General features: G+C 43.5%; 3 protein-coding genes across 8 annotated transcripts in view; 1 reads left to right on the top strand and 2 right to left on the bottom strand.

Annotated features, from left to right (window-relative positions):
* Positions 1-4,765, bottom strand: part of nhsl1b (NHS-like 1b) — a 169,885-nt gene extending 165,120 nt beyond the window's left edge. The window contains exons 1-2 of one of the 4 annotated variants that reach the window (XM_064991240.1): positions 4,482-4,763; positions 3,877-4,225 (exon numbers count right to left, since the gene is read on the bottom strand). In XM_064991240.1, coding sequence (XP_064847312.1) covers positions 3,877-4,213 — 337 coding nt within the window. In that variant the 5' untranslated portion in view covers positions 4,214-4,225; positions 4,482-4,763. Of the gene's footprint in view, positions 1-3,876 lie in introns of all 4 variants that reach the window. The other 3 variants (XM_064991245.1, XM_064991242.1, XM_064991239.1) reach the window with 3 other exon arrangements.
* Positions 4,766-9,862: 5,097 nt separating this feature from the next.
* On the bottom strand, positions 9,863-16,996 carry LOC135557708 (Golgi resident protein GCP60-like). 2 transcript variants are annotated; one of them, XM_064991234.1, is made up of 8 exons: positions 16,661-16,996; positions 14,881-15,022; positions 14,391-14,531; positions 14,096-14,254; positions 13,767-13,941; positions 13,302-13,521; positions 12,199-12,486; positions 9,863-11,891 (listed from the first exon to the last, which is right to left on the bottom strand). In XM_064991234.1, the coding sequence occupies exons 1-8, from the start codon at positions 16,938-16,940 to the stop codon at positions 11,677-11,679; spliced, it is 1,620 nt and encodes a 539-aa protein (XP_064847306.1). In that variant the 5' UTR covers positions 16,941-16,996; the 3' UTR covers positions 9,863-11,676. The 2 variants fall into 2 exon arrangements, with proteins under 2 accessions (XP_064847306.1, XP_064847307.1); XM_064991235.1 differs by having other exon boundaries at positions 12,199-12,483.
* mixl1 (Mix paired-like homeobox) lies at positions 15,471-20,979 on the top strand. Of its 2 annotated transcripts, none has more exons than XM_064991238.1 (3): positions 15,471-16,003; positions 19,808-20,019; positions 20,173-20,979. In XM_064991238.1, exons 1-3 carry the CDS (start codon positions 15,949-15,951, stop codon positions 20,827-20,829), a joined length of 924 nt encoding a protein of 307 aa, XP_064847310.1. In that variant the 5' UTR covers positions 15,471-15,948; the 3' UTR covers positions 20,830-20,979. The 2 variants fall into 2 exon arrangements, with proteins under 2 accessions (XP_064847310.1, XP_064847309.1); XM_064991237.1 differs by lacking the exon at positions 15,471-16,003 and adding an exon at positions 17,418-19,700.
* The last annotated feature ends 1 nt before the right edge of the window (position 20,980 follows it).

Raw genomic sequence — 20,980 nt, 5'->3', positions numbered from 1 at the left:
GTTGTTCAAATTTCCCTAGCTCCCACGTGGGTGAGACATTCTACATGTAGCGCCTTGAAAGAAATAGTTCTCCCTTAAATCACACTCAGAAGTCTCCATAAAAAGTAGTCTACGGTTAAAGAGGAGTCCATTTCCCACGCCATCTGTGGTGTCGTTGATCTAGCGAGATGCACGAGGAGAATGAATGGGAAAGATAGGCACTATTTAATTCCATCTAATTATATGGTGCCAATTTCAGCATAGCTCCAAAATAATTCCATGTTCATTAAGCAGATTCTTTTATCTTTACCCAACTTGGGCCTATAGACAACACATCATTGAATATAGCCCATGTGGGAATTAATCCCAACAACTCCGGTACTGACAGCATCCTGTTCCATGCCTACTGAGCCATCAGGAGCGACAGACGTTGTTATTGTGTTGGTTGAAGTTCAGACGTGGCAGTGACCTGTTTGAGGGCTGAAGTGCTAACAGGGATAAACTACTTGACTTTGCTTTAACCTAACTCTTGATTCCCTCGGGTGTTTCCCTCCAGAAAGAGGAGAAAGGCTGACCACTGACCATGCCACTACAATGAACTCTGACCCTCAGACAAACTCAGGAGCATGTGTCCACACGCACATACAAACACACATGCCCTTCCCTAAATGTCAAGCACCAAGCAGCTAGGGGCTGACGAGTAACAGGATTCATTCCCCATGCAGAGATTCTGTACGCAGACCTGCATCCAGAGCAGGCTATGGGCTAGCTTTAGCATAGCAACAGTGGCTTTGTGTCTTTACAAAATCATTCTCGTAGCATAAATGCCTACCTCAGCACTAAATGACCCTAGACTTGCTTAGTGAGAGCACAGACTATGATCAACTTTATTCAGTCTAATATTTCAATAATAAGAACTGTCATAACGAGCCTATTTTAATATATGATGTGTTTGTATATGTATGTGTGTGTGTGTGTGGGGGGGGGGGGGGGGTTATAGAACCTAAGGCAGGCATTTAAAACATGCCAGTGCTTCTCTTGGACACTAAAGCTCCCCTGTGTAACCACATTCCAGTCTTCTCTCTCGCAGCTTGTCTGGAACTTCCTGGCTCAAACTAGAAAAGACCTGCACTGGCTTCACTAACCTCTTAGTTGGGCATAAACACCACCACAGGTAGACTGATGTAGGGCCAGGTGTTTTCCCATTAGGAGCGGCAGGTAGCTTTGACTAGTGTTTCCTAACTCCAGACCTCCAGTACCCCCAACAGCACACGTTGTTGATGTAGCTCTGGACAAGCTCAGCTGATTCACTGCAGGACCGGAGTTGGGAAACACTAGACTGAAGGATGGAAATGGAGAGGCTGGCCAGCAACTGGAGGTGTTGCCAGACCCGGTTGGAATCCCAGGTTCTATGGGAAAATCTGTTGGGGACTATAAGCCTCCACCCTGGGAGAATGGGGTTGGGTTATAACTATAAGCCTCCACCCTGGGAGAATGAGGTTGGGTTTTAACTATAAGCCTCCACCCTGGGAGAATGAGGTCGGGTTTTAACTATAAGCCTCCACCCTGGGAGAATGGGGTCGGGTTTTAACTATAAGCCTCCACCCTGGGAGAATGGGGTCGGGTTTTAACTATAAGCCTCCACCCTGGGAGAATGGGGTCGGGTTTTAACTATAAGCCTCCACCCTGGGAGAATGGGGTCGGGTTTTAACTATAAGCCTCCACCCTGGGAGAATGGGGTCGGGTTTTAACTATAAGCCTCCACCCTGGGAGAATGGGGTCGGGTTATAACTATAAGCCTCCACCCTGGGAGAATGAGGTCGGGTTATAACTATAAGCCTCCACCCTGGGAGAATGAGGTCGGGTTATAACTATAAGCCTCCACCCTGGGAGAATGAGGTCGGGTTATAACTATAAGCCTCCACCCTGGGAGAATGAGGTCGGGTTATAACTATAAGCCTCCACCCTGGGAGAATGAGGTCGGGTTATAACTATAAGCCTCCACCCTGGGAGAATGGGGTTGGGTTATAACTATAAGCCTCCACCCTGGGAGAATGGGGTTGGGTAATAACAGTTTGGGCTACGAGGTGTTATTTAGTATCATGTGGTATCTGAGGTTTATTAAAACTGTCTCTCTGGTGTATTGCCTCAACCAGTGAGTAGAGTATGTGGCATCACAGGCTGTGTAAAGAGTTAATAAGGTGGGGTATCCGATAGAGGTTTAATTAAGCGGGCTTTCTGATAACAAGTTGAATCTGGTCTTTGGTATTAGGGAGTGAATTTGCTATATGTCAAGTAGCAGACCTATACCAGCTGGAGCACTTGCCTTTCAGTATCATTATGATGACTGATTCCATCAAGGTCAGCATGTAACCTACGGTCTGTTACTCATCATACATACTCTATATACTGTCTAACTCGCGTGTGGTGTTTGTGTGTTACACTGGAGCGCAGGACACAGCAGAGAATTTTGAGGGGAAAAACTAGGCTACAGTCATTCTACAGCTGTTGGTGAATAAGTCCTCCTCAAAAGGAACGTGGTCATGATGTCTGGTGTTTTAGTAGATGAAGTCAGACAAAGAAAAGATTGTTAAACTGTACTTCCTCTTGACTAAGTTTTACACTGCTGGGAGGAAATTGAATTAGGATTCACCCGGGATTTTGGCATGAGATGTAGATTCAAACAAAAAGAGTTGTGTGGTGTGTAAAAGCCAGGAGGAAATTCATCAACCTGACAAGGAATGTTTCCTGAAGTGGTCAACTCTGTTTCCCCAACAAGCTGCTGAAGAAATGTAAATTAATCCAAATATTTGCCTTTTGGTAAAATAATAAATACAAAACAGGGATACAGTTCCCTGGCAGATTCTAAAACATTAATACACTACTAGTAGGCAAACAATAAGGTCGTTTGCTGTGATTAAAAAGTTAGTGTTATAGCAGTTTGTTTACTCAGTGGATTTCCTCCATATCGTGCAGCAGGAGGGCAAGTATCTTTGCAATCGTGACGTAGCTGCCTGGCTGGCACAAGGCAGCAAAACATGCCAAAGTGAAAGACAAGCATCAGCACGAAAAGGTACGAACATGTATGCATGCACTCACTCAGTACCTTAAAAGTCGCTCTGGATACGAGCATATGCTATTTAAAAAAGAAATAATCGAAGATACAATTGACAGCTTCAACATACATCCCTACCCTCAAAATAAGATAGTGTGTGGGTTGTGGAGAGTCAACAATTAGGCTATCAAAAAGGGAATTGATTTCACGTTCATCTTTGAGGACTAGAGACAGAAGGATTCGGCTTGTGTGAAGGTTAGTCGTTGCCGCTCCCGCCCCGAGGTCCAAATGTCGTTATGAAGCATGCTTTGAAGCCCACACGCCACAGGCGCCCCAGCTCGCGCAGATGGTCAGTGCGTTGCTGGAAATCGATCACATATGACAGGACTCACGCCCGAAGAATAACCGTATTAGCATAACTTCAAACCTAACTCAAACACACGCCATGTGTTTACTCGACAATGGCTCCTCTTGTTTTTACCAATACTATGTGACAATCTGTTATGAATTAATTCAAATATGAACAAACCCGTTAGCTATCTTCAAGTAGCTTACTGCGTTGAGTTTAAAGTAACACTTTCTCATGATTAATTAAAATACCTCGTTTTATTAATGGCTGCATTTTGTTACAAAACTTATGATGATGCTGTACACACAGCATAAGGATACACGTATTACTTTTGAACAATTAACCGAACTACTATATACAAAGACTGACCAATGATTTATAAACATCATTAGGACTGACTGGGGAGACCAAAAAAAAATGCTTCAACAAAAATGTCAAATCAATGTAGTGTCAAATGCACAACCAAAAAAAAAAACATCACAATCACACTTACGGATTTTGATTTTCTTGTGATCGAACTTGATGACAGCATTGTGTAAAGTTTCCAGGCGCACTTGAATCCTGCAGGATCTTTGAAATACCATTCCAGCCTCCATCTCAATCCCCAGAAATATGTCGCTTGCATTTCGTGATAGGTCAGAAAGTTGGTGAAGTATGTTTATCATTGTATGAGAGCAAACCTCATCCAAGGCTGTAAATAAAACAGGCTTCCGAAGTTTGCGTCCATCCACCACTATGAAAGCCCCATCTTCTTCACCCAAAGTTTTGCCATCCCTCCTGGGCAACCGAGACAAATTCCGCGGCTCCACTATTCTTTGGTGGAACGGCATTTTTTACGAATTCTAGGGAAGACAAAACAATAAAACTTCGGTCACAAGGTCTCTACATTAAACCTCAAGAAACAGATGCAATGCCGCTATTGTTTGTGAAGCTACATGATCCTGACATCCCGCCATATTTTTCAAAGATGCGAAATTCCGCTGTACGGAGACGTTGCTCCCAAAGTCTATTCAAATCCAACGAGAACCAGCATAGAAAAACAACTCGCCGAGCAAAGTAGGGGGAAAGTACGAGTAAAACACGGAAAAGCACAACCACCTGTGGCAACTGGAGTCTGATTTCTGTATCTGGAAGATGTGGAAGAAACGTTTACCTGCCTCCCCTGCTGCCAAGGCAGGACGGAAAATACGGACTGGATTCCCTGTACAATGTGAAGTACAACATTATTTATTTTCCACAGAAATGTGCATAGGTTTTTGCCCGTTTCAAAGATGAATGTGAAGATAGACATTGGACACTATAAAAACCGTAAACATTCTCGGAACATTGTTTCACTCACATACTTTATGTCCAGGGCTATTGTAGGCAATATTCCTACCATTGCACAATCTGGTTTCCCTAGAAGGTTGGACCGCAAACTCACATCCAACAATAATTCCAAGGCTATTGTTGATAAGAGTCATTCAGATTTGTCTGAGTCCACAGAAAAAGTGAAATATCTGGGCTGACTTTAGACAGGCAGCCCAATTCTGATATTTTTTTTCCACTAATTGGTCTTTAAACCAATCATATCAGATTTCTTCATATCAGATTTTTTTCAGTGCAGATCTGATTGGTCAAAAGACCAATTAGTGGAAAAAAATATCATAATTGGGCTTCCTGAGTAAACGCAGCCTAAACTGAGGAGCGCAATGTCCAGTTGGCAGTTGGCAATCATTCCTATCACTATTTAAACTTGAGTTGTGTCCACCTCATCCGCCCCCTTGTGGTTTCAAGCAAACATAACAGCATAGTGAACCATCTAATTTTTGACTGACACTATGGTAGATCAAGTTGCCATACTTGTTCATGGTATATTGCCAAATGTCGACTTTAATTCTAAATCAACCAACAAACAATGTTCAATGCTATGTATTCAACATCAACATGACTAATTGTGCAAAAGTTGCCAACCCAACAAGACAGGATTTCACAGGCGGCTTACTCTGCACTTCTCTTTCCTGGTGACATTTCTATCGATGTAGCAATTTCCTAGTTGAATATGGAAAGAATGCCTGAATGGCTCTAATGTTAGTCACTTCCCCTCCTGTATCCTCCCTACAGTAAAGGAGGTTTAGCTGGAATACAGAATGTGGATGACGCATCTGTCACCAGACCAGAAACATGCTCCAAGGCCAAACCCAATGAGCGCCATAAAATACCAATGTACTGGGTGACAATAACACAACTCCGGTGGCCTCGTTTATAACCAATGCGTACATTTAATACAACATATCTGCGTGCGCCATTTCTGTAAAAAACTGCGCTACCACAAAATACCCATGTTTATCATTATAAATCAGAGCTGTCGTAAAACTGCGCGAGTGAACGAGCATTATAACTGCCTGATAAACGCCGATCATTCAACTTTTATGGTGACAATAACGCCCTTATTTGCTGTATACTTTGGAAGTATTGGAATTAGGCCAAGACAGTATCTAAAGGATGGTGAACTTGATCAAATATCTGTGGAGGTGTTTGGGAGAATGTTCTTTTGCAGTGACATTTGATGTATCTGAAAGACAAAATCAATTGCAGATTGTCGTTGGGCCTGTGAACAGATCGATTGAATGCAATGTTTTGCATTCACTTTTTCCCGAACCTAAATATGCTGCACAATCTGAAACATTGTCTACTAATATATACATTTAAATCAGAAAATAAACAGACATGGCATTGACAAAATTATTGGCACCCTAGACTTAATATTTGGTAGCAGTCTTTGGTCAAAAAAACTGCAATCCAGTGCTTCCTATAGCCATTGATGGGCTTTCTGCACCTCTTTACTGGCATTTTGGCCCACCTGTGCAAACTGCTCGAGTTCTCCTAGTTTTGAAGGGTGCCTTCTCCCAACTGCCGTTCTCAGATCTCTCCACAGGTTTTCAATGGGATTTGGATCTGGACTGACTGCTGGCTACTTCAGAACTGTCCAGCATTTTATCTTGAACTATTCCTGGGTGCTTTTTGAAGTGTGTTTGGGGACATTGACCTGCTGATAGACCCATGACCATCGATGGAGAACAAGTTTTCCAACACTGTGCTCCTAAAATCTAATTTCAAAATCAAATGTATTTATATAGCCCTTCTTACATCAGCTGATATATCAAAGTGCTGTACCGAAACCCAGCCTAAAACCCCAAACAGCAAGCAATGCAGGTGTAGAAGCACGATGGCTAGGAGAAACTCCCTAGAAAGGCCTAAACCTAGGAAGAAACCTAGGGAGGAACCAGGCTATGAGGGGTGGCCAGTCCTCTTCTGGCTGTGCCGAGTGGAGGTTATAACAGAACATGGCCAAGATGTTCAAATGTTCATAAATGACCAGCATGGTCAAATAATAATAATCACAGTAGTTGTCGAGGGTGCAACAAGTCAGCACCTCAGGAGTAAATGTCAGTTGGCTTTTCATAGCCGATCATTAAGAGTATCTCTACCACTCCTGCGGTCTCTAGAGAGTTAAAAACAGCAGGTCTGGGACAGGTAGCACGTCCGGTGAACAGGTCAGGGTTCCATAGCCGCAGGCAGAACAGTTGAAACTGGAGCAGCAACACAGCCAGTTGGACTGTGGGCAGCAAGGAGTCATCATGCCAGGTAGTCCTGAGGCATGGTCCTAGGGCTCAGGTCCTCAGAGAGAATTAGAGAGACCATACTTAAATTTACACAGGACACCAGATAAGACAGGAGAAATACTCCAGATATAACAGACTGGCCCTAGCCCCCCAACACATAAACTACTGCAGCATAAATACTGGAGGCTGAGGGGGGGCGCCAACCCCCTTGGTATTCCCCTGATTTCATGATGCCATTCACACTTTCAAGGCACCCAGTGACAGAGGAAGCAAAGCAACTCCTAACATCACTGAACTGCCTCCATGTTTGACTGTAGGGAAGGTGTTCTTTTCTTTACAGAAAACCAAATGAAGCCTTTAAACATAGAGATGGTGTGCTTTACCAAAAGCTCTATTTTGGTCTCATCTGTCCACAGGAAATTCTCCCAGAAGGATTTTGGCATGTTCAAGTGTGTTTTGGCAAATTGCAGTCAGGCTTTCTTGTCTCTCTCTCTGCAGTGGGGTCCTCCTGGGTCTCCTACCATATAACTCCCTTTCATTGAGTTGGCAACGGATGGTGCGAGTTGAAACGGTCATACCTTCTGTCTGAAGGGCAGCTTGAATCTGTGTGGTAGTTGATCGCGGTGCTTTCTCCACCATTCCAACGATCCTTCGGTAGAATCTTCCATCAAGTTCTCTCTTGCGGCCACGTCCAGTGCGGCTGGCTACAGCGGCTTGGGCCTCAAACTTCTTGATAACATTACGTACGGTGGAAACAGGAACATCAAGGTCTCTGGTGATGGACTTGTTGCCTTGAGATTGTCCATGCTTGGCTACAATCTTGTGTCTGACCTCAGATAATCCTCTAGTTCTTTCTTCCTCCATGCTCATTGAAGTACACAGTGACACAAAACAGGAGGAGTCCCTTTCTCTGTTCAAATGAGTGATGTTTATATTGCAGGCACCAACTCACAATAAGTGAGTTGAATTCCAAAGTAAAGAATCACCACCTGCTTGAAAACTAATTATTTCCAACTACTTCTAGAAGGTGCCAATAATATTGTCTGGGCCGTTTTAGGATTTCTTTGTGGAATAAGCATTTAGTCAGTTATTCCTATTTGTTTTGTTTAACTGCAAATCTAAGACATACATGTTTAATTTCAAGCAGGCTTTTAATTTCAACAGTTCTGGAAGAAATGGGGCATTTATTTGAAAAAAAGTTTAAGGGTGTCAATATTGTTGGCCACGACTATGTATTTATGCATATAAAGAATTGTCACATTACTCAGATGTAGCCTACAAATGTCAATGGAAAAGCTGAGCCGTCTGTTCTACCATTAAACTGCACAGAGCAACAAATGGTTTTAAAAGCCTGCTTGAAATAGCTCATCTATTTACTGTGAAGTGGGTCACTTAAATGAGAGATCGGATACCATTTTTCCAACCTTGTAGACTATTTTCTAAAGTAGCCTATGAAACCATCTCAGTCAGAAAAGGTGAGGAATTTATTCTGCAACGATCATGGAAATTAATTAGGAAATAATTGTAATTATTTTGGAATGCAAAGGTAACTCTTCTCTCACTGATAGCATGTTATTATATTTAGCTAGGCCTGCCTGTTCTTTTATTATGAATAGGAGTTTCATCCTGAATTCCCCATTTGCACAAGACTACTTTTGCCTTGTTGCAATGCAAGACTTTGGGAGGGAGGATAAGCACATTCTCAACTCAGATTTCATTTTTTATAAATGACACATTTTGCATGAAAACTGGCACACATGTTTTGGGACAGAGTACACAACGTTTATAAAATGATCATTTCTAAAAGGTTGCAAAAGAAACATCTGTAATGAGACTGATGAAGGTCTACTACATAATCTTCACACCTGGACTGTAACAAAAAGTAGAACAAAATTTACCTCAATTTAACATTTACATTGTAAAAATAAAATAAAATCGTGAGAAGAAATTCAGGTAATAGAGAGGAGCATAAATGTAATCGAGGTTAAATATATGCCCAGATTCTTCAAACTCATACAGTCAAAGCAATACAAACATGGATGAGCATTTTTCCACATTTCATTGTCTTTTAGTTTATACTTGAGTTTGACTTTTTGGGGAAACAATATACATAATCTCATTCACCATACTACAGTGCATCACTTCTCAACCCATTGTCTCCCCCCCATCTCTCGAACCCACACTTAAAATCCATTTATAATTATTTACATACAAGGCTTGAACAATCTGTATCATTAGGCTACTAGTTGGTGAGCAAAAGTACTTTAAAACAAATGAACAAAAGCAACAAGGAGGAACATCCAACTAGGAGAGGGAGTCGTGATTAGAATCAGGCCTACCAATAAGCCAAAGACTGACCCGTGTTGACACTGTACAACTCATTTGAAAGGAGACTTGGTCATCCATCAGAAACCAAACAGTAGGATTCATCGAAAAGTCTTTCAAAAGAAGAACAACTCATCAACAAACCCTGGTGGCCATCTGACTTCAAGTGAAACACAAAGCATGCAGATGTAAGGTAGGTGAACAGGCTGAACAATACCAAATGATGCCAGCAAAATAAACTCAGAAATCATAAGAGTTAAACACTGAGCTCAATAACTGATTACTCTCAACCAGAGACATGAACGACCAGAGAGCTAGACGTGACCAGAGAGCATTACTCTCAACCAGAGACATGAACGACCAGAGAGCTAGACGTGACCAGAGAGCATTACTCTCAACCAGAGAGCTAGACGTGACCAGAGAGCATTACTCTCAACCAGAGACATGAACGACCAGAGAGCATTACTCTCAACCAGAGACATGAACGACCAGAGAGCATTACTCTCAACCAGAGACATGAACGACCAGAGAGCATTACTCTCAACCAGAGACATGAATGACCAGTTTATTAGCGATAGTTCAAAGCCATATTTGAGATGACAAATCTGAATCAATCCATCAAATGACATAAATACAGCCAATATTGTGCTTGGCTGTGGACTTCTGAAAGATAAAATGCTATAGAGATGTAACAGTGAAATGACCAAAACAAAAGGCAAAAATCTTCTTCGATTGTTAGCTGTCAGCGCGTATGTATGAGTCAAATCAAATTAGTGACAAACTCAACACACAATTGCCAATAGAGGACAATGCCCAGTCTCCCTCTGAACAGACATGTGGTATGTCCCAATACTCTTTACTGGCTTGCTTTCCTTGCCCTCTTATAGGGACAGACCGATCGGTGAAAATTATAAGGATGGAAACTTGTCATGTCCTGAGACCAGCGGCCATAAAGAAAAGCAAGCATCTAAAGCAGGGTCCATTACATTCAGCCATGTGACCAGTTCTCCTTGAGCGGATAGTCGGGAGGCCGAACAATTATAATTTGTACACTGCAAATTGACTGCAAGAATCCAAAACAGATACGCATTTGACAAAAACAGAATAATTTTAAACCTTGATTACATTGGCATGTGATCGTATCCCTTTCTATTTCTGTGTAGGAATACTTGGGAACAGATTTCCTAAATTAAAAATCACTTTGAGCGGATTTCCTGTTGATTTTAGTCTTCTGTCCTACACCAGAAAAACTTAGGGGACCAAATAAATAAAAAATAAAAAATATTAAAAAATAAAAATTAAATTAAATTTAAAAAAAAATTAAAAATCACCTGCAGGCCACTGATTTGGGAACCCTGCTCGACAGACTAAAGAGACATGTCTCCTGAAGCAGGGAGGCCACTGGAGATGAAATACACCCAAATATATTATACAGACACAAAAATGATCCTACTCTACAAGAATGGGCAAATAAATATTTATTAAATCCTTTAGACAATCACCTTTTTTCAGCATTCCATTTCGAGATGCCCAAATTTACAAGGCCTCAACCATACTTTCCAATGTACATGTCATATCCCTTCTTCCACCACCAATAACCCTTCCCCACTTCTCAATGATCCCTCGTTCAGTAGAATAGAACCCAATCTACCCCTAGCCCCTTCTCCCTATGCACTTGTGGAGATGTGTAAAGTCTGCACAGATAAGCCATATTGCTTATGCCTATAATCCAACCCTCTCAGATCCCAGTAGAGTGTAGGTGGTAGGGGCTAGGCGTTCATGTGGATCTGGATGTAGCTCTCTCTGCAGCAGTATTGCCACTACAGGAGCGATTGAGTGTGTTACTCAGTGTTGGTCTATAAGGGACTCCTGCTATAGTACAACGGCATGGTGCTGTAGTGTAGTGGGTCACTCTGTTTGGACTCTGTCCAGGACTTCTCTCATTGGACAAAACCCTGTATGAACTTCAGCTCTGTGTTTACCCATGGTGGGCTTGAAAAATGTAAACTCCGGTTAAGAAGCGTCTCAGTCAGATAGAAGCACAGCTATAACAATGACATGACAGAACATAGACTGTGGGTTAGATGACCTTTGTGCAGGGCAGACAGACATTAATACAACAGAGTCCTAGAGGTGGTCTCAGAAAGAAAAGACAGGTCGGCGAATAGACTACAGCGTTAACCCCCCCCCCAAACTCCGACGAGGTGTATGCACACACACAAACAGATAGAAGTTCCCATCTCCAAACTGAGTCTGACATTTCTGTCACCCTCTGGTGGTCTTGTCCAGAACAGATCCTCTCACCCCCTCCCACTCTCTTAACGTACAGGCACACCCCACCCTCCCCCAGTCCATCTCCAGGCTTATCTGGTGTAGTAGACTCTGTAGTAGACGCTCTTGGACCTCCAGAGAGAGTAGGAGTTGTCGAACTTAAGCAGGTAGACTCCACGGCCGGGGTATTGGTGACTGCCAGCGTAGACCTCCTCGTGACAGTCCCGCCGGTACACCGGCACTATCTCATCCACCTGGGGCTTCCCTGACCCCTTCTTAAGCTTCACCCCCTCCCTGGGAGGCTCCCCTGAAGATGGAGGGAACACAAACCGTCAGGAGGGCTGTCTGTAGCTACTGAATATTCATCATGTCTGAGGTAGCATTCAAGATGTGTGAAAGGACCTTACACATCAACAGTAAGGAGGAAACATGCAAAAAGAACATAAGCCGTAACAAACAAGCAGGAATAACCCCATTATGAAGGTGAGGACTAACTAAATGGTTATATTAAGCTAGGACAGTCATCTCAGTAGAAATGCATCCTGGGTCTCACAAAACAACACGTAACATCCTATTAGAACACAAGCAGCCTATCTAACAGTGCTCCACCTCACCTTCCTCATCCTCGTCTTCGTCGCTTGACTCGCTGACGTGCACGCTGACCGAGGCGTTGGTGGCATCAGTCCACTCGAAGAGGACCCCGAAGCCGATGTCGTAGTGGTCCGTGGCGAACTCCCAGAAAAGGTAGGAGCCCTCCTCGTGGGTGGGCACACGCACCGTCACCACCTCGCCACGCCCCACCGTGATCACACTGTCCACGTCCTGTCGGATCTTCTCCTTGAAGTCCTTGATCTGGGGCCGCGTCCACATGGAGGGAGCCGCGATGACCGGGGAAGAGTCTGCTGGACGCAGAAGGGAAAGTGGGGGGAGGAAGGTATCAGAGGGGTGTGTAAATATAACAGGCAGATTGGGCACCATGTACATACATTTCTCAGGTAGGAATTTTCAGAAAAAGACAAATCTGATTCAGTGAGGATAAAAACATAGTTTTAAAATCCTGCTTTTGAGTACTTTCAAATAAAGCTTCCTTTCTCAATTAGAGTGTCATCTTAAGATACTCGATGAGGCAGTAATGGCTTTCGGGCAACACTGGCATACTGTCTCCTTGTTCTATCCCGCATGAACAGAATAGAAAGAGATACTCTGCTGTTACAGATTAATGAATTCCATGGCTTGATTCCAAACCAGCAATTGGCCTCCTCTGTCCTTGAGAACTCCCTCATCAGAGACCTGAAAGAACTGTATCAATGAGAGCACAATGGGCAGGAACTCCTCTTAGCCAATCGGAGGGTTAGGGTGGAGTCATTCACCTATCCCTTACACCTATGCATCCCTTTCTGACGCCCAAGGACAGAGTGTAAGGTATCACACATTTACAGGTTGAATGCAGCTATACCGGTTGGAATGCAGCTATACCGGTTGGAATGCAGCTATACCGGTTGGTCTGTGGGCTGTGAGTGCTATGCAAGGACAACACCAGGAAGGTCCAACCACACCTCACCCCTATCCACACTGCACCAAAATATGTGGCTCCCGCATCAGCCTTTACAGCCATCTGAAGAACCACAAATAGAAAAACGCATTGAGGACAATCATACTCGACTCGGGTGATCGCTGATGATACCTGGCCGGTGTGTGTGCACGTGTGTATTGGTACCTGGTCGATGTGTGCGTGTACCCATGGGTCCATTCTCAGTGGCCTCGTCGGCAGGCTCAAGGGGTTCTGGCTCTTTGTCCATGCTCTCAGAGTGGGAGTCTGACTGGCCGTTGAGCATGGGGTCCTCCTCTCTAGCCGGGGGCTCTGCAGCTGAAGGCTCAGTTGTGACCTCCAGGGTAGCCTGTACCACCGCATCCTCCTGCTGCTTCTGTAAGGCTGCCTGTAGGGGAAGGATGACGGTCAATGACTTGGAAGACAACATGATTAATACATTTCTGTATAATCGCCACATTGTATTCTCCTCATGAAAATAAAAAGGTACGCCCTGGTTGACATCTCTAATGAGAGACGTAAAGGAGCAACGACTTAATGAACACTTAAAATGGCTTAGTACTGCTTATTACCTTTTATCTGAAAAAGATGTGTTGAGGTGTGGAGTGCATAGGACATTGTGGGGGTGTGTACCTGTTGCTGAGCCAGCTGGACTTGGTAGAGCTGCTGCATGTACTGTTGGTAGTGTTGTTCCTGCAGCTGGCGTATGAGACCCAGCTGCTGCTCAGGGCTCTCTGGATACTGTTGGGCAGCATACTGCTGAAACTGCACCGCTGTCTGGGCATTCAATGCTGCCATGATCTGCTGTCTGCAGACAGGGAGGGGGAGGATGGAGGAGACCATCAATGCAGCACCATTCAACGAATACTGGGATACCATAAAAAGCTTCCTACACACACTAGATAGAGGTAAAGCTGAAGCTAGAGATCTAGATCATGAGACTTATCTCACACAGTACTCACTTATGCTGCTCCACCCGTAGCCTCTCCTCATCCAACTGTCTCCTTTCCTCCTCCTCCCTCTTCAGCCTCTCCTCCTCCTCAAGCCTCCGCCTCTCCTCCTCCTGTCTCTGTCGTTCCCGCTCTTCATCCTCCCGGCGCTGTCGTTCCTCCTCCTCCCTCCTGAGGTGAGATGGAAGGAAAGAGACAAAAACAAGACAAACTTGAGAATTCCCTAAATCCTAAACTAGGGTAAAGTTCCCATCATGTTGCTCTCATGGGCAGAAATGTCTGTCTTTTTTCCTCCTGGGCATCTTACCGTTTCCTTTCCTGCTCCTTCTTCTCTATTTGGTGGGAGGTGACGTAAGGAGCGAATAAATTACAGCATTTGTTCAACAGCTTGACAAACTCCACCATGGCCTCCTCCTTCTCCATGTTACCCAGAGCAGCCCACTCTTTCCTAAAGAAGGAAGAGAGGTGGCGGCAATAGGACAATGACTTAGGACAAATAACAAGAACAAAAGTTCAGTCCAAGGTTTGCTTACGTGGTCTGCAGTAAGGGGTAAAGAGTTCAACCACTGAGCGTCAGCATGGGCCATCAATTGGTGCACATTTAAGGTAAAGGCAGTAGATACGTGTGTGTTGAGCTGTGAAAAACCTTGATAATCTGTTGGGAGGAAAAGCTCTGTTCCACAATCTGTTCCCTCGTATTTCCTGTTTACTGGAACACAGCAGCAGCACTAGGCCTGGAGCTGCTGCTGGAGTTCAAAGGTCATATACACACAATGGGGAGGGGGGTAGGGGGTTACCTGCGGTCATTGCCCAGGACGTCAAAGAAGCCCACCTCTGGAGAGGCGTCGAGGTTGTATGGCCCCAGTAACACCTGCTTGTGGAGGGCCACCAGACGAAGCTTCTCCTCATAGGTGGGGTGAAAGGCCTTCCCATCCTTATCTGAGAACAAACTAAGAGTCTAGATTCCATACTGCAATACACTAGCAAGGCAAATACGTCATCTGTTGATCATTTGACCAATTATTCATTGCTAGACACTTAAGCCTATATTGGAAATGGCACTCTATAAAATGGGTCATTAAAAATGAATGTTCTGTTTTCCTCGTTCCAGAATAGATTGTTGCTTGGTGTGTTGCTGGCAAATGATGACTGACATAAATGTCCCTTTTATTGTGTACAGTCAGCGAAGGAGCTACTTAGCCATGTCTGGGCTTGGTCATAAAAAGCATGTTTTTCTCCCTTCTCAGCCCCTTATATTGCAAATGCATGGAGAAATCAACAATGCATGCAATGCACAACTTCACTGAAGAATAGGAGTCCCATTTTAGAACCAGTTTGCACAATGCCCAGTCACCTGGAGGGCTCTCACAATAATCCAGCCGTAAAAATGGATTGGAGGTTTGAAGTGGTGGATGCAAAAATGTTTACTTAGCGAACACACCCATGTGTGAGAAATAAACTACTCCTTCAATGTTTCCTTATTCTTTCTCTTCCCTCTACATATCTAGGCTGCATTTCATTCCAGAAATGTATCCCATCCTCTCTGCCATTGTTCACTCCACAAGCGTAGATCTGAGATGATTGAGTAGGTGTGTACCTTGTCACCTTGTTCCAGCCACACTTATTTTAGCTATTCAGTCCTGTCAGGGGAGCAGTGATTCAGGGCAGAATGCATTCATGTGTGCTTTAAAAAATGTCAAGTTAGTGTTACTCTATTGAAGGTGTACATCTGAAGTGATGGTGATAGCATTTGCACACTCATTTCCAAGCTAATCCATTGGCTGTGAAATGCGTGTGTAGTCTGCATTCAATGGCCCATTAAAGGAAACCTAAGCACTTTATTTTGATGGAGCCAAGTGCAGTTAATGCATGTGAATTCTGAAGATTGGAAGGCAGTCATCCTACAATTAAGCAGTACAAGTAAGTAAACTGCTTGCAAGCTGTCTACTTTAGCTGATGCCTGAATGACTAGTCTTGTCTGCTTTAGTTCAGTAATCAATAATTCAAGATCTCAGAAATGACAGGTGTCAACATGTGTGTATGCTGATCGCAATGTTTATTTAGTATGAATCACTAGCATTATGTAGTATTTTGACGTCTACAAATCTTTGTCTATGAGCTGTATGCAAATCTGACTCCCTGCCTGTAGCGAGAATATATGCATTAATAACAGGGTGTGTGCCACATACCAGTCAAACTAGCAAGTTACTGAGTCGTCAGACACATGACATGTCAAGTTAAATGTCGCCTCATCTAAACTAGATATAGCTACGCCGTTATTCTTTCGATGTCTGAATAACTATTCTGTCAACGAGAGACAACCTGAAAGAACATCCAGCAATCATGCAGATACATTATTCGGAGATTCTGTTGAAAAATCTTCAAGTTGCTGTGGCATTTTGACAGCTAGCCAGGCATCATAGTTAAGCAAGGGGCTAGCTTGCTAGCATTCGCTAGTTACAGCACACACACAAATACACTGGGATGAAACAGCTAGCTAGCCACATCATGTAATGCCAAATCACAATTTCAATTCCATTCCATTGTTAGCATCAAATATGAATAAATACAAAATACCTTTGAAGAATTTCAATGCTAGTCCGTATAGCTCCAGCAAACCAAAACCCCATTTCCTCTCTATCGTGGTTTTGGCAGACTCGCCTTCCTGCCCATCGTCGGTGGCTTCGGCGGTGCTCTGGTCCTCGGTCTCCTGCTCCGCGGGCACGGGGTCCGGTTCAAAGACTTGCTCCTGCTCGCCCTCGGGATCCGGGCTGAGGGTGAGGCCATCGATTGAGACCTCGAGCCGGCTAGAACTGCCATTGTTGAGGTCGCCGCTCTGAACCTCTGTCGCCATCATGCAGAATATGAGCTGCCTGAAGCAGCCACGTACTTACTTCCGATTTAATTTAGCGGAAGTTCCGGGAGATTCTGGGTCGTCACTAGTTACCACAGACACAAAGTTATAACCCCGCCCATTTCTTCAATTTCTCTTCTTAAAATGGGATTTTAAACATAACCCTAAAATTAACCACACTGCTAACCTTATGCCTTACCTTAAAGTAAGACCAAAAAGCTCATTTTTGTTTTCAGGAATGTTTACTATAAAGCCATTTTTTACTTTGTGGCTGTGGTAAATGGTGGAAAGAGATTCTCCCTTATGAAAAAAATATTGCAGAAAGAGTGCAGTGTGACTGTAGTATGCTGCAAATATTGCGTCCAATATTTGGACGAGGGATATATATTTATATATATATATATATATATATATATATATATATATATATATATATATATATATAAACTGCAATCTTTTTTGTAAGGGCTTTCAGAAGACTTCTACCTGGGAACCTTGGGGCTATGAATTCGATTTCCCGCAACCAGACCTCCCAAATGTCCATCTCCATTCAAACTGGAAAGCGTAAAAGACACAACACACACTTCCAGTCCTACGAATCCCCCGCCCCCTACCCCAAAAGGAATAGGCATCCAAATTAACCCCATTCAAGAACTTTTGGATAAAATTACATCAACTGTCCTCTTTTGGTTGTACTGTTTTAGATCAAGAATTGCAGTGGCTACGAATCCTATCATCCTATGTCATCACCCACAGGTTACAGGCCTAAATAGAATAGACAACAGAACATCAAGATGCTTGACATTTCCTTGTAAATCTCTGTGGTCCATTTCCCAGTCTGTCTGATGACAGGGTGTTAATGGGTCTATCAACAAAGGCTGCCTCCTATCACAGCTCAGCTGATCACTGCCTTGAGCATGATGCTCTGACCAGCCAGCCGCTCTCTGCTGTTTGATGTTTGAAAGAAAAAAATAGTTAATCAACTTTTTCCAGCCTTTAATCTCATTTAACAGATCTTATCAGCAGTAGGGTCAGTGTCAGTCTTTGACTATGCTAGACATACAGTCAACAAGAAAGAACACAATTGTTAAATCTCCCTTCATGGTCCTCCTTTTTTTTCATTATGAAACACTTTCACAACCTAATTAATGTATGACAGTTAGGTCTGTTGTGAATAGTTAGCCTACATACGGCTGTGTGGTCTACATCTGCATCAAAAGCAGACAAAGTATTCTAGCCTTGGGGTGTCTGACTCTTGCATGATGCAGAACACCAATTTTGTAATGTGAATTTTTGGGTATCTGAAATTTGAATTATTCAAAGATTTGCAAGCAAAAGAAACATGATCTGAGACGTTTTGAAACATCTGAGATATGTCCCTCACGAAAGACTTTAGGTTATCCACAAGAAGAAGCCTGAGAACATTGACACAGGCCATTACACAAGATCAGGAACCTCAGCAGCCCAATGTTAGCATAACACTCTAGAGGATCACAGACAGACAGTAACCAAATGGAGTTGGAACCCTCAGACAAAGCCTGGCTTGTGAAGTGCCGCAATATATATAGGACTCGATAACAAGCACATTTGAATCCAATGTCAAATCAATGTCTTGTTTGGGGGCCCAAGTGAAATGGATCGATAAATATGTTTCAGAATTCATGCATAATTATTTCAGATTTAGGATAACTGCATTTGTAACAAAGTTGTTAAATACGTTCAATCATCTATTTCTGTACTGGTACACATACATGGATGAGTGTGAGTTTGATGTTGACTTGACCTCCTATTGCCCATGTGGAGGCAGGGCATTCACCTCAAACATACCCTCATGACCACCTTTGATCTGGGTTTGTGTATTGACATGCTCTTTGTTGATAGTTAGAGGTATGATTCATCATTATCATTCATAAGACCCACTGGGTCAACAAAAAGTAGGCCTACACATTTTACTATAGTGTATATTTCCATGGAGGTCTGGTTTGAAACTGCCTCCATCACCATATCTCAATCTCTTCATTCAAAGATTCAATCATGGACATTCTTCGAGTGATGTATTGTCTCTACCTTCTTGCCCTTTGTGCTGTTGTCTGCCTGTACCCTGTTTTGTGCTGCTACCATGTTGTCTTGTTGCTACCATTCTGTGTTGTCATGTGTTGATGCCATGCTGTTGTCTTAAGTCTCTCTTTATGTAGTGTTGTTTTATCTCTCTTGTCATGTGTGTATTGTGTGTATTGTCCTATAATTTTATTTTTCATTTGTTCTTAACTGACTTGCCGAGTTATATGAAGGTAAAAAATATTTTTCAGAAATTCTATGTAATTCTCAGCATGGTGGAAGCCTTTCACATCCTCTCTTTGATGCTTCAGAAGGGGACCACCATTTCTTCAAAAAGCATATAAATGCTTTCTCAAGTTGTGTATTGGACATGTAGACCTTTTCAAGCGACCTTGTGCACACTACCGTTCAGGGTGTCGCAGATTCACACCTTTCTGCAGCCATCAGACGCGCTCGGAACAATGTTCGTCTCCAGTGCCAGCCGCCGCTAACTGCCCGCGGAGTTCACACATTCCGACGTCACCTTTGATCACAAGGAGATGAGGGCGGATATAAAACCGGGGATCAGGCGGTTGTGGTCAATCAGATTCTGGGAATAGAGTAGTAATATGTCAGCCGTCCACGGAAAACTGAGGGTAGGAGACCGAACTCAATTCCCGATGTACCCCGAAGGACACATGGAGAGGAATAGCATGCCGCATTCAGGTTGGTTACAGTGTAATTACGCACAGGTTAAGCGCAATCTCTCTGTAAATCTTACGGTCTACCTTCGTTACAGTTTACGTTCATTGCATCGCTCTTGTTTTTGACAGATTATGGTGCTGCGGATAGGGCAAACTACTTCAACTCCCCAAACGCCACCTTACAGAGAGCGGACAGCATGACCCATCGAAGGAAGAGAACCAACTTCACCCAGCAGCAGATTGGGGTGCTGGAGAAAGTATACTTCGACACCAAATACCCTGACATATTCCTTCGCGAGAGACTTGAGGCTCTCACCGGCCTACCAGAGTCCAGAATTCAGGTAAGGCACCAGATTTACACGTTGGCTAAGACACACAACGGAGTTTCCATGATAAATCTTGGCAAACTGCTATGGGCAAAATGTTCTAGGCCTACCCACAAAAAAAATAACTTGAAATGCGAAGCAAACGTCCTTTAACGTTATCTCCCACAGGTGTGGTTCCAGAACCGACGCGCAAAATCCCGTCGCCTGGAAGGGTCGTCCATTTCTATGAAGCTCCATGGTGTTGCCGCCAGCGCCCCCGTGACCCCGTTCGCGCAACTCCATCACCGAATGCCCAACTTCAGACCACCACTCCACAGCCGGACGGAAGAAACGCAAGCCAAGACTACACTACCCACGAAAACTGGTAACTACGAACACTCAACTATCCCGTATGTTGACGATGCATCCATAAATGGGAATACAAGAAAAATTGAGCAAGTCGAACGAGATCAGTTGAGCGTTGCGGTTCCGTGCAACAACGTTCATCCGTATCACAAGGGAAATGGACTTTACATCAAGTCCCAGAGCAACATAAGCGGTAGTGAAGGTACAAAACATGTCCTGGTTGAATATGACAACTTTCCCCCAAACAAGACCATAGGTCCCGAGATGAAAGTTGTTATCCCTCCTATTCCTTCACAGAACAATTTAGGCAGGTCCTCTCCAAAGCATATCGCATGCCAGGTACAGCATCCTCAGGTTAAGACCAGACCTGATAACTTTGGCCACTTCTCTCCCATTCGTGCCAGCAAGTCGCAAGAGTTCTCTGATTCGGATTCAGAGTGGGAAAACAGTGCCATGTCTGGCTTTGGTGACTTTATGTGAATTTTCTGTCAATGTGAAATTGCCTGATGGGTTCATCACTTCAAAATTAACGGATGTAAGTTTGTTATAAAGATACTTATTTATTGTATATTATTTTGATTGTCTTCGTTTTCAAACAGGCTACCAAATAAAATATTATATTTAATCTACC

The sequence above is a fragment of the Oncorhynchus masou genome, chromosome 16, assembly GCF_036934945.1.
Source record: "Oncorhynchus masou masou isolate Uvic2021 chromosome 16, UVic_Omas_1.1, whole genome shotgun sequence".
Lineage (NCBI taxonomy): Eukaryota > Metazoa > Chordata > Actinopteri > Salmoniformes > Salmonidae > Oncorhynchus > Oncorhynchus masou.
This window is presented reverse-complemented; position numbering and strand designations above follow the sequence as displayed.

Bases quoted from the DNA above. Each gene is read 5' to 3' on its own strand.
- LOC135557708 (XM_064991234.1), bottom strand. From the start codon at position 16,940: ATGATGGCGACAGAGGTTCAGAGCGGCGACCTCAACAATGGCAGTTCT. The intron at 14,532-14,880 runs GTAACCCCCTAC...TTCCTTCTTTAG, and splicing joins GTCCTGGGCAATGACCGCAG to GAAAGAGTGGGCTGCTCTGG. The intron at 11,892-12,198 runs GTGAGGTGGAGC...CTCCATCTTCAG, and splicing joins CGAAGACGAGGATGAGGAAG to GGGAGCCTCCCAGGGAGGGG.
- mixl1 (XM_064991237.1), top strand. From the start codon at position 19,604: ATGTCAGCCGTCCACGGAAAACTGAGGGTAGGAGACCGAACTCAATTC. The intron at 19,701-19,807 runs GTTGGTTACAGT...TGTTTTTGACAG, and splicing joins GAATAGCATGCCGCATTCAG to ATTATGGTGCTGCGGATAGG. The intron at 20,020-20,172 runs GTAAGGCACCAG...TATCTCCCACAG, and splicing joins TACCAGAGTCCAGAATTCAG to GTGTGGTTCCAGAACCGACG.